Genomic DNA, 12,769 nt, shown 5'->3' with positions numbered 1-12,769 from the left:
GGAAGGGGGGCACGGGGTGGCATCGCCCCCCCCCCCCCGATATATGATTAATTTAGCAGAATTATATTGCGTTGTTCTATCTAAAAAGCAGCTAAAGACACACATGTTTCAACTCGCTTTTGTCTCATGTTTGTAATTTGGGGTTTTTAGTCTTTTAATCTTTTACCTTCATTGGTATTGTATTTTAATTTTGTTTGTTTATTTTCTGTTTTGGATCCTACTGTATTTTAAGCAGGTGGTGCTTATTGAGTTGACAGTGCCCTGGGAAGAGAGGATAGAGGAGTCACATGAGCGCAAACGCACAAAGTATCATGATCTCATCCTTGAATGCCAGCAACAGGGATGGAAAGCCTGCAACCTGCCAGTGGAAGTCAGCAGCAGGGGCTTCCCAGGGAAGTCACTCTGGCGAAGCCTTGGGATGCTGGGAATAGAAGGCATGATGAGGAAGCGGGTGGTAGCTGACGTCAGCAAGCGGGCAGAGACAGCATCCCGTTGGATCCGGTTAAAGCGCAATGAGAGGTGGAAGAAACATCCTGGCGATGGGTACTGAGTTGAGAGGAGGACAGTGGGGGACGCTGGGTCTACCGTCGCGCCCCTTGGAGATGTCATGGGCTTAATTCAACAAAACATCGATGAAAGGGGGTGCCCATTTGATAACCCACAGAAACCACTCAACCCTCTGTAAAAGGTGCTATATCAAATACATTATTATTATTATTATTATCCTATCCAGTGGCGACTGTTCACTAGGGGCAGGTGGGGCACAGCCCCACCTCTTGTCAACAAAAATAAATGCAAACAAATGTTATGTTATGTTTAATTAATTCAAGATTATTATCATCTCTAATTTATTATCTTCTATGAATATAACATCTTCCTAAATTGCATATCATTTGTGGTAGGATTTTTATTTCACATTCTGACAGCCCGTGAGCCCCACGACAGCGCCATTCCATATCTCAGATATGATTAGCTGCAAAAAGAGTGAAGAGGGGAGATTGTGTTGTCGTCGCTAGCTATCTTGAAAAATGATCAAAGTGGATTTTATACTCGAGCACAGGTTTGAACCCTTTGGAGGAGAAACTTTAATTAAAACACCTTGGTGCCCACCAGCCTCGGGATATTATTATCACTCAAACTGCTGGTAAAAGTAACCGCGGTTAAACGTGGAGTGGTTAGCTTACAAAATAAGTCAAGTTTGCCCAGAGGAAGAACCGCTGCGTCACCTTTCTCTTTAGTGAGCCCTCAGTCTTGGGTGAGTGAAAACACATTTTATCATCCTGCCTTTGTGGCGTAGCCTGGCTCTGCCCTCCTATACGTACTTCCGCTCAATTTTCATTTTCCTTCAGTACTCCGTCTGGGTTTGCGGTATATTCTTGGGTTATCTCCGGGCAAATATTTGGCAGTCCAATCAGTGAACAGAGGGAGTGGCTGAGAACGATGACGTTGAGGTTCGGTAACCTTCGGTGAGTTCCGTACTAATGGCGGCGGAGAAAGATGCGAGCGAAGCCATTCGGTCCGTTGTGGCAACGCTGCCTGATATCCAGAAGTTAAAACCTGAGCAAGAACAATCTTTGCTGAGTTTTGTTGGTGGCCATGATGTTGTGGCCCTCCTCCCCACGGGAAAAAAAGTTTGATATTCCAGCTCGATGCAAAGCCGACGTCACGACCAAACGTTAGCGATTGGTTATGGCAGATCCAGGCTCTGGGCAGATCCAATAGTTTTAAACTTCAACAGACTACCCGCCTTCAAGGAAGTTAACACTTGTCAATGGAGAGTGGCCAGACTCTCTGTACAAATGAAATGTGTTAATTATGATTATTGGCCACAACAAAAATCCTGGAATCGCTCCTGGTTAAAGCAATAGTTCTACTGTAGGTCTTTGCAGCTTCATTCATTTACCTGTGCTCGTATAAATCTACATGTACCTAATTAGTCTGTAAAGGACTCCCCTCCATATGGCCTGAGATTCTGTATTTATAGTCCACTGCTCTCCATCTGATCGCTGTTTCTGATCAGGTTCTCTGAGAACACTGGTGCTGATCTGATGACATGATCAGAGAGCATGGCATCCTCATGTCGCACATCCACAAAACTCAGAGTGCACCCACTGCTGTTGTCCTTCCTGTCTCTTTCTGTCTTTCCTTCTGTCTGTCTGTCTGTCTGTCTGTCTGTGTGTATGTCTGTGTGTAGGCTGTGAAATAATGAATGTGGGAGTGGAGGACAGACAAACTGAGAAATTCCATTTGAGCCTCTTTCTTTTTCCTTTTTCTCTTGCTGTGTCTCACATAGGTTAAACCTAACAGGTGGAGACTGTAGCCTAATACAGATAACAGCCTTTAGTTCTTTAGTGATTCAAAATATTGATTTAAAAGGATAGACTATCTGTGAAGTCTGCAAACTGGATTCCTGGGCTAAACATCTGTATGCTCAAGTTATACCTCCTGGTGTAGTTTTATTCTAAGACAAGGCCGATGTGGCTTGGAAAGCAAAACTGATCTGGGCCTGATCCTGGATCTCTGATACAGGTAGTATAGATGTTCTGCAAAGGTTATTGAATCACAGGTGCACTTTACTAATTTTATACATGGGGAATTATTCAGCCTGTGAAAACAGATATATGATGTCTACTGTCTGTTCTAAAGTCTGAAAAAACTACCCTGATGAAGTCAGACACTCTTGAGTTGCATTATGGGAAATATTGGACCCAGTTATTGAGACTAAAAGCTTTGATTTTGTCCACTCCTTAAAGGTCCAATGTGTAGGAATTTCTCCCATCTAGCGTTGAGATCATATATCGCAATCAACTCTCTCGCACCACGCAGTTCAAAGTAGGTAATACAGCTACGGTAGCCTTCACTCTTTTTTCTGATGACGCCGGTCTCTTGCTCTTTTCAATATCCTTTTTCTTTTTCTGGGTGAAGAAGAAGACTCCTGTTCCTGAAATTTGGATTTTGAATACGTGTGGTCCTCCATGTTTCCTTCTTCAAACTTGCCGAGGCTGGGAAGCGACGATACCCATTAGCAGCATTAGCAGCACCTGTGAGTTTATCATGTGACAGCGAAAACACGAAAGGCGTTACCGGCTAATGTATTTCACGATGGCCCATGAATATGGAGGGTCTACCCCAGTTCATGCAAACGCAAATGTAAAATTTCAAGCCAATAGGAATACTTGGAATTGATGGTGGTGGTCAATATTCATGAAAAGGACAAGTTTGTGAACTGGCAACATAATTTTAAGAGAATGAACAACTAAAAACGTTACACACTGGACCTTTAAAAAATCTGTCTCTTGTAAGACAGCCAACTTCATTAAAGTGCAATACTACAGTAAATTGCTGCAGTGGACACATTATAATGAAGGGATTTAGCATTTCTCAACCAGAATTATTGCCTTAAAACTAGGGCTGTCAGCATTAACGCGTTAATCGCGATGCGATTAAGGGCCGAGCATAATGCGTACATTTTTTTTTATCGTATTAATCGCATTTATTTTCACTTCACTCAGCTTTGCGTCGGGCCTAACAGGCTACTATTTTGCCGTACTTCCTCGTAACACATCCTGCTGCTGCAGGAATAGCAACGCGGATTTCGGTGCCTCATTCCGGTGCCACTGATATGTCTGCACTTCTCTCTGATGCTCTGAAACAGACGTTACAGGCATCGCTGCTTGTGACGCTAGTTAACACTATACTCGACAGCAGCTAACGTTAGCCTACCGCTAGCTAGTAGCTGGATTAAACACGGTTACAATGCTGACAGCTAACGCTAAACGGTGTAAAGTGTGACTGTATTTTCACTGTAGAGGATTCCTCTACAGAATCTGCAGCTGCTGTTGTCGGAAAAACCAAGGGGGTAAGCTTCTCCTTGGACCGCGAACCTCCTATGGCGCCATTTTGATGCGAATAAGCCATCACCTCCCGTTAGCATCCCATTGACTGCCATTCATTTTGGCGCTACTTTGACAGCGAATAACTTTACATCTGAAGCGTTTAAAGACTCTATTTGTCCATTGTTTATTTCTAAAGAAACACGACAATGTATAAAAGGCTCCATTACCTTGTACCTCACGTTATGGCTCCGTAGCAGACGTTTTTGTAAAAATAGGCTAACGATTGTGTCATAACCACACGACTTACTGTCGCATAGTAGAGGAATTACCGTATAGTACAGGAGAACCGCGCAGATTTCTCGTGGCACAGCTACCAGAAGACTTACAACTTTCAGACACGTTGCTCACGGCACATCTACGTCGTCTCTCTCAGTTGGAGGCTGCTCAGTAACGCTCAGCGCTCACCAGAAAAGTGCTTCTAATGGCCTTCACTGGTCTCCGTCCAGAGCAACGGGGTCTGTTGGTCCATTCTTATATACAGTCTATGGGAAAAACACAGACGGTGCGTTCATGAAACTGGCAATTTACAGTCTTATGGTGCATTCAAAGTTGTTTGTTCAAATGTGTGACTAGATTAAATATATAATAAACAATTACAAATCTTAAAATCAAGTTCATAAAGTAACTTTCTTTGCATTCATTTGATTCCCAATCAAGATACACTGGTAAGAATGTCTTTCCATTGTTAATATGTACTTAAAAACTGTTCTGAAATGCAAAAGAATAGAATTTTAATCATGTGATAAAACATGCGATTAATCGCGATTAACTATAGAAATTCAACGATTAATCACGATTAAGAAAATTTAATCGTTTGACAGCCCTACTTAAAACACATCATTGTGGAGATGGCTTTGAATTAGTTATAGCATAGCCTAATGTAGAGGGCTACAACTCACAAAATATAATTGATCTATTCAATTAGTTGATAAAATTAGAAAATTATGTGAAAATATCATGGACGTGTTGTGGTGGCTTGTCCACAATTTCATTGTGGGGTTGTTTTTGGAATTTGTAAAATCCTGGCTACAGCTCACGAAAAGACATAATAAAGGAAGTGAGTGCTTCTGCAAATTTGCAGTAGTACGGAAATGTAGCAAATTGTTCACAGGAGTGTTCAGTGCAAAGTGAAACAGAAAATGACTTGGAGAAGAGGAAAAGCACCTGACTGACTGCAAAAAAAAACAAAAAAACCTGACAGACAGTTGACTGACTGCAATCATTCACATCCTGCCGTTTGCTGTAAAACAAATGAACCAATCAAAGGTGCGTTTGTAGTTGACACATGCGCAGTACGCGTGTACGTCCTGTTCCCAAACTGCAGCCGAGGGAGGGATCCGAAGCAGAAGGGACTTTGAAGTATTTGGCCACACATTTCTCCGAACAACATACAACGTAAGTTCATGAAAGTGTTAACTACGAGTTTATTACAGTCACAATGTAAACGTTGCACATTTGTTTTGTTTTGTGTTGCTTAAACAGGCTGTTTACTCGCTGCTTCACTTAGCTAAACGCTAGCAGGCTTCAGGCAGTGTAAAACCAAACGTTGCTCTAGCTAATAATACAAACCACAAGCTAGCTTATATAGTCCCGTGATATATCACACGATTTCTGCGCCTCGTCACAATCAATATTTACACTGGAACTGGCTGTCTTTACACTTGATTTATGTGTTTACTGATTAGCATATTCTTAGGAGAAAGTGGAGAGTTATTTGCACCGATTTGTTATCAATGTTTGACTAAAGAGGGGAGGTGCACAGCCCACTCTGCTGGATCCAAATTTAGACAATGAGTATCGTAATCTCATGTGAGGAAAAACAGGAAGTTGTTGCTGTAGAATGTGAAATTTTAAATGTATTATTTTTTTGTTTCAGCTGACTGAACAATCAAACGTGTCTCCCTGTAAACTGTCCACAGAATGGGGAGTATTTGTTTATCACTCGCTGTCTCTCTCTACATCCAGGCTTTTGCTTTCACTTCCTCAGCGTGGACAGACTTAGGTCAGCAAAACACCATTCACCATGGCTACTGCTGCTGCTGTTGTTGCTAAATCCCCCAAAGTCAGCCTGAGAGAAGACCTGACATGTGCCATATGTTGTGACCTGTTCCGGGAGCCTGTCATGTTGGCCTGTATGCACCACTTCTGCAAATCCTGCATCTCCAGGTACTGGAGAGGGACTCTGGGGCCTGTGACCTGCCCGCAATGTCGCAAAGAGTTCAGCTCCAAGCAGTTCCAAACTAACTACCTTGTGACAGCCATGGTGGAGAAGGTCCGGGCCACCACCTCGGACACGTATGTGAAAAACCTAGAGGTGAGTACACACACCTACCGTGATCCTGCTGACTGCCCTCCACTCCTTTACTCTTGGTCATCCGGAAAGTGTTATCAAGTGTTTGGCAATCTTATACAAATAACCTAATGCTCCAAAGTAAACGGATCGATTGAAAACGAGGGTTCTGTAACCTTTGAGTTATGTAAGTTGAATACAATTGTATTCTTTGTTTTAGTCCACATCTGTGTTTATTTCACTGTAGTTCCACCCTGAACACATCTCGTTTGAATTGCTCAGGGCACAGTTCCCTCTCCACTCCCTTTTTATATTACTTTGTACGACAGGAGAATATATTACTTAACCCAAGGCAAAGAACCAGAATAATAAAACCACCTGTTCCAAATTTCAGTATTAAATCATACCTTTGTCACTCTTGATGAATGTAATTGTTTTTCATACTGTGGCAGAAAGGTGTTTATTCAACATTATGGTTGTTTCTAAAGAAATAGTTTAGAAATTTGGGAAAATATGTTTATTCACTATCTTGCTAAGAGTTGGATGAGAAGCTTGATACTACTCTCACCAGTGTATATAAAAGGCTAAAGCCAGCAGTTGGTTAGCTTAGCTTAGCATAAAGACTGAAAACGGGGAAACAACTAACCTGCCTCTGTCCAAAAGTTAATACAATCCACCTACCAACACTTCTTAAAACTCACTTATTAACACGTTATATCTTGTTTGTTTTATCCACCAGAAAACAACAAGTGGCAGTTTTACAGTAGAGATGTTCCGTTCCGATATAATTTTTTCTTTCGAATACCGATTTCGATACCTGAAATATATATATATATATATATATATATAGGGCTGTCAGCATTAACGCGTTAATCGCGATGCGATTAAGGGTCGAGCATAAGGTGTTAATTTTTCTAATCGTATTAATCGCATGCCGCCATTTATTAATTTATTTTCACTTCACTCGGCTTTGTGTCGTGCCTAACAGGCTAGTATTTTGCCGTACTTCCTCGTAACACATCCTGCTGCTGCAGCAATAGCAACGCCGATTTCGGTGCCTCATTCTGGTGCCTCATTCTGGTGCCACTGATATGTCTGCACTTCTCTCTGATGCTCTGAAACAGACGTTACAGGCAACACAAACATTGCTGCACATGACGCTAGTTAACACTATACTCAACAGCAGCTAATGTTAGCCTACCGCTAGCTAGTAGCTGGGTTAAACACGGTTACAATGCTGACAGCTAACGCTAAACAGTGTAAAGTGTGACTGTATTTCACTGTAGAGGATTCAACACCGGGATGTAACAATCTGTAACAGTGTCGGAAAAACACAGAAGGTGCGTTCAATGAAACTGGTAATTTACAGCCTCGTGGTGCATTCAAAGTTGTTGTTAAATTCAAATGTGTGACTAGATTAAATATATAATAAACAAATACAAATCTTAAAATCAAGTTCATAAAATCACTTTCTTTGCATTAATTTGATTCCCAATCAAGATACACTGCTAAGAGTGGCTTTCCATTGTTGATATGTACTTAAAAAAAATTATGAAATGCAAAATAATAGAATTTTAATCATGTGATAAAACATGCGATTAATCGCGATTAACTATAGAAATTCAACGATTAATCGCGATTAAGAAAATGTAATCGTTTGACCCTAATTTAATATATATATATATATATATATATATATATATATATATATATATATATATATATATATATATATATATATATATATATATATATATATATGACAGTATCGGAGGCATTTCTGATACTGGTATCAGAACAACTCTATTTTAAAGACCTTTTGTGTTGGACTATTTCTTGGCTGGCTACAGTTACTTCCTCTAGTCTCTGCTGGATGCCTGGCAACCCCGTGGAGACTTCATGAAAGCGCAAAAGTGCACTCACTACAATGTTAAAACTATTTCTAATGGGCTGTACTTTGTGCCGTTGTCTCACTAGATTGCATTAAATAACAAGGTGTTTCTGATATTTTAGCTTATCCATATATTATGTAAATGAGGAGGTGAACAAAACATTTGATATACATCTTCCAATAAAATGGCACTTCAATGCAACAACAACAACAACAACAACAACAACACCACAAAGTACATCCTCAAAACATAATAGGAATGGAGTTGACTCAACACCTCTCAAAGTATCTGTCTCAACAGAAAGTGAACATTTTAAGGTAGCAGTATTTACTGCAAGGCTATTTTTTTGGTCACTCAGTATTCAGCATGTTTACAGTTGTTTATGAGTTCCTTGATGTTCTGCTCAGTCTCTCTCTATGTGCTATTGTTTCTGTCTCCACACTGATTTGATGTTCATATTGCTGTACAGAAACAACTGAAAGAGACTTTGGAAAGCCATCGCCTGAAGAAGGAGGACTTCATCAACAGTATTCGCAGAGACAAAGACAAGATGGATACCATAAAGGTACACTCCTCTGGGGAACTCAAAGGGTGGCAGCACTTAACAGATAACAATGCACACGTCCCTCCCTAATGGCTGTTTGCTATATGTCGCTGTGCATATTTAGTGGTGTTTGCAGATGATGCTAAGTGACAGTTTGTGCTTTTTGATATGTAAAACATAAGGGTCTTACGCTTGGGTGCATAAATGCCTTTCTAACCTCTGACTTAATTGTGGGTTAACGATGCGAAGGAAATCTATACAATGTCTTAGTCTTACATGACAATTATTCTGTCATATTTGCTTCAGCAGAAAGACCCGGTGCATCAAACCATGCATTGCTAATTAAGCCTTAAATCGCTTAAACAGTAGACAAGATTTTATTACACGTGACAGACTGCACAGGCAGAGGCGACAGAAACAAAATCACATCTAATGTGTATGAGACAGATGGAAGATAAGAGCTTGAGTTTAGCTGTGCATGCTGTGCTGAGATGAACAGGAAATCCTTCCCCGCTTAAACAGTCTGTATTTGTTTGACACATAGATCTTTGATGCGAAGTGTGGCTCCATTACCCCTTGCTTGTGTCTCTCTAGAGATGTGCACTTTTGCGGAAGCTATTCAGGGCTTTAATGGAACAAGCCACTTGGCAAAAAACATAGCTGTGGTAATATAAAGATGGCAAGATGCTACGTTATGTCCTCTACCTGTAACATCAGTCATTTTCCCCTGTCGCAGAGAGTCGGAGCAGATCTGCAGGCTCGTGTCAAAGGGGAATTCAGAGCTCTTTATCAGATCCTGCACGATGAGGAGACCTGCGCGCTGGAGCAGCTAAGGAGAGAGCAGGAGGAGGAGCTGGAGAAAGTCCAGCGCCACCTGGAGGCCACGGAGATGGCCGTGAGGGAGCTGGAGGACAACATGAGAGCGCTACAGCAGGCCAGCGCCGCCACTGAGAACATCATACTGACTGAGGTAAGGTCTCGGCTGCGACAAAACTGTTCAAATGAGAATCCAAGTTTGTCTGACGTGTTTTGATGCATCAAAAGTAGCTGTCAAGCTGTGAATATGTAGATCACGTGAACTTTTTTATAAAAACCCATGTTTTAAGTAATGTATGAGTGTCACGTCGTTTGACTTGTTGCATCAATTTGAAACGAGTTGTTAATGCGATTTGTCTTCCATTACCTTCTCTCCAGCTCCCACAGCTAAGGTAAGTGTCCATTTCAGTGTTGTGACTGATTTGATTGTTTGATATGCTTATTTGATTTCCACCTCCATTTTAGTGTCATTTGTGCTGAAAATAAATAAGCCTCACGAAATGCGTGTTTGCTTTCTTCTGACAGGTCACGTGTGCAGGTGGATGTTGCCCCGGAGTTTGACACAAACGCTTTCAGCAACAAATACTTGGCCCCATTACAGTACATCACATGGAGAAAGATGTTCAAGTCTTTGAAGCCAGGTAATGTCCTCTGATGTCCTTCATCAGACACAAAAAAGACTTGAGCCGAAAACTGGTTCTGCCTGAACAATGGGAGGCAGAACCAGTTTTATATAAATATATAAAGATGTTGACGTGGTAACAGAATGACAGTGGTGACGCCATTGTTCCACTCAAAGGATATATTTTCAGTTTAAAATGTGACACTCTTGAATTTTATTTTCATTTAATAAGTTATTCTATCCCAAAGGTCCTGCTCCATTAACGTTTGATGTCGACACGGCGCACCCGAACATTCAAGTCTCCAGGGACAAAACGGCGGCAGTTGAATGTGACGTCATGGTCCCACATACGGACCACAACAAGCGTTTCCTCCAGTGCGTCAACATTCTGGCCGCCCAGGGCTTCCAGTCAGGCCGACACTACTGGGAGGTAGAAGTGGGCTCCAAACCCAAGTGGGACCTGGGCGTGGCCTCTGAGGCCGTAGACAGGCACGCTCGGATCAAGCTGAGCCCCGAAACCGGCTACTGGACGCTGAGGCTGCGTAATGGGAGCGAGTACTCGGCTGGCACACAGCCCTGGACGAGGCTGCAGATGAGCTCTTCCCCCCAGAGGCTCGGGGTTTTCTTAGACTGCGACGAGAGGCGGGTGTCCTTCTACAACGCCGACGATATGAGCCTGCTCTACTCGTTCACCAACGGGCCGAGGGGCAAGGCGTTCCCCTTCTTCAGCCCGTGCATTAGTGGCCGCAGTCAAAAACCTCCACCAATCAAACTCCTCCACTACCATCATGTCGCTCTGTCTGGCTAACATGGGTGTAAAAGCTTTTCATTCACTTATTGGCCAATGACGGTTATCACGCAGCTTTAAAAAGACAGTACTGCCATTGTAAGCATCATGGTACTATATCACAAGATTTAAAAATGTCAGATTGTTGTTTTATTTTCCATGCTTTAATGATTGGGCATCAGCAGATGCATCTAGTTTCTGTAATAAACATTAAAATCCTTGAAATGTTAAGAAAATTGCCATATTCACTGTATGATACAATTCCATTGTGCTGTAATTATTCTGAAGAGGCTCATTCGATTTGCAGGAGCAGTCAGCAGAAACATTAAAAAACACTAAATTCAACCATTTTGGGTCGAATATAGTGAAGCTTTGATGCATCAAATTACATTTCAAGACATACTGGTTATTTACTGTTCAACCAAATATCTTAAATAGATGAAGATAGATTTCAGATGTATTTTCTGATTTAATAATTAAGTTTACCCAGATGTAACTTCACAGCATCCTTGGGAGTTATTTAGATTCTTTTAGCAGCTCCTGTTGATTTTTTTATTATTTGTACATTCATTTATATACATTATATGTGCCTAAATGTAATATAATGCACACTTAAATTTGTATTGCTCAAGGAAATAAACTTAAATGTAGTTCTTCGCATTATTCAGTCTATGCAGTTTATTTACATTATTGTGATTGCATTGTCAGTTACATGTTTCGATCATTTCCTGGTAAAGACCCAAACAATTGCTGTAAAACCTGCTGATGCAAATAATAAAACCAAATCACTTTTTCTTTCTTAAATAAACATAGTCTTTGATTCTCTTCTGCAGCTGCGACACTGCACTCTTCCATGACCTCACTTGAAATAATCAAGGATGTTATTAAGCATCATCAAAGCAGAACGCAGGACTATGAATACAAGAGCCGCCTCTGACACTTAACCAGCAGGAATAGGCGGGCTCTCGGTTATCTTCACAAACACACAAGAGCACTGACGTCCTGTTTCCTCCTGCCAGGTGAAAGGTCACATAAACAAAAGTGACAGTGGGGATACCTTTGGGCTGCTCGACAGGCCTCAGGGGCCATACTGAAGCAGGATGCTGCTGCCTCTGCATATTGGAAAAGTGGCACAATAACCTGCACCAGAGGGGGACCCATGCTCTTCCTGCACAGCGGCTAAATGGAGTGGGTGCGTTTACGATACAACACACGAGTCACTCTGACCTTTGAATTCAGCTTAATCTCCTGAATTGAAGAGAGCTTTATATTAAATCTGAGCAGATTATGAGGAGAATCTTTATGTTTACGTGGCTCTTTTTGCACCCTATCGCACAAAGGTCTGCTTAGACTCAAGAATGAACTGATTAGAATTTGTTAATCAAAATCACAAAACACATTTGGGCCATAACTCAAGAATTCCTGTGCCAATTATGACATTTCACACAAATGTCTAATAGGATAAAATGATGAAGTGATGACATTTTATATCCAAAAGGTCAAAAGTCAATTTCACTGTCATCTAACCGCGGCAGGTGGGATTTCTAGTGTTGTTGTTATTAAATTGTAGGTAGCCTCATTAGGCATCAAAAAATTAAAGCTGCACTTAGCAATATTTTCTGTTAACAGTGGGGGAAATGACAAAGTATAGTCTATATCCACGATGTTCCACTTCCAGGATTGCTCTGGTGCCAACGGAAATTTCCTTTGTGTTGTAATTGTTGTGTTGTGTTTTAAACTCCAGTCAATTTCTGAGGACTATGGTTAACTGCTCCGCAGATCTCTGCAAGGTAAATCCAGACAGCTAGCTAGACTATCTGTCCAATCTGAGTTTTCTGTTGCACGACTAAAACAACCATTAAACGTACATGTTTCACCAAAACAAGTTTCTTTCAGAGGCTATTTTGCAGCGGCACCGTGGC

General features: G+C 41.4%; 1 protein-coding gene across 4 annotated transcripts; it reads left to right on the top strand.

Moving 5' to 3' along the window:
- The first annotated feature begins 5,155 nt into the window (after positions 1-5,155).
- On the top strand, positions 5,156-11,655 carry trim105 (tripartite motif containing 105). 4 transcript variants are annotated; one of them, XM_031319637.2, is made up of 7 exons: positions 5,156-5,291; positions 5,884-6,210; positions 8,548-8,643; positions 9,359-9,592; positions 9,817-9,830; positions 9,964-10,079; positions 10,309-11,655. In XM_031319637.2, exons 2-7 carry the CDS (start codon positions 5,920-5,922, stop codon positions 10,866-10,868), a joined length of 1,311 nt encoding a protein of 436 aa, XP_031175497.1. In that variant the 5' UTR covers positions 5,156-5,291; positions 5,884-5,919; the 3' UTR covers positions 10,869-11,655. The 4 variants fall into 4 exon arrangements, with proteins under 4 accessions (XP_031175497.1, XP_031175496.1, XP_031175495.1 ...); XM_031319636.2 differs by having other exon boundaries at positions 5,186-5,291; positions 5,862-6,210; XM_031319635.2 differs by having other exon boundaries at positions 5,191-5,284; positions 5,862-6,210.
- The last annotated feature ends 1,114 nt before the right edge of the window (positions 11,656-12,769 follow it).

This window comes from Sander lucioperca, chromosome 1 (assembly GCF_008315115.2).
Source record: "Sander lucioperca isolate FBNREF2018 chromosome 1, SLUC_FBN_1.2, whole genome shotgun sequence".
Taxonomy (NCBI): Eukaryota; Metazoa; Chordata; class Actinopteri; order Perciformes; family Percidae; genus Sander; species Sander lucioperca.
This window is presented reverse-complemented; position numbering and strand designations above follow the sequence as displayed.

Excerpts from the sequence above, each read along its gene's own strand:
- trim105 (XM_031319637.2), top strand. The coding sequence starts at position 5,920 with ATGGCTACTGCTGCTGCTGTTGTTGCTAAATCCCCCAAAGTCAGCCTG. Across the intron at positions 6,211-8,547 it reads CGTATGTGAAAAACCTAGAG|AAACAACTGAAAGAGACTTT; the intron begins GTGAGTACACAC and ends ATTGCTGTACAG. Across the intron at positions 10,080-10,308 it reads GTTCAAGTCTTTGAAGCCAG|GTCCTGCTCCATTAACGTTT; the intron begins GTAATGTCCTCT and ends TCTATCCCAAAG.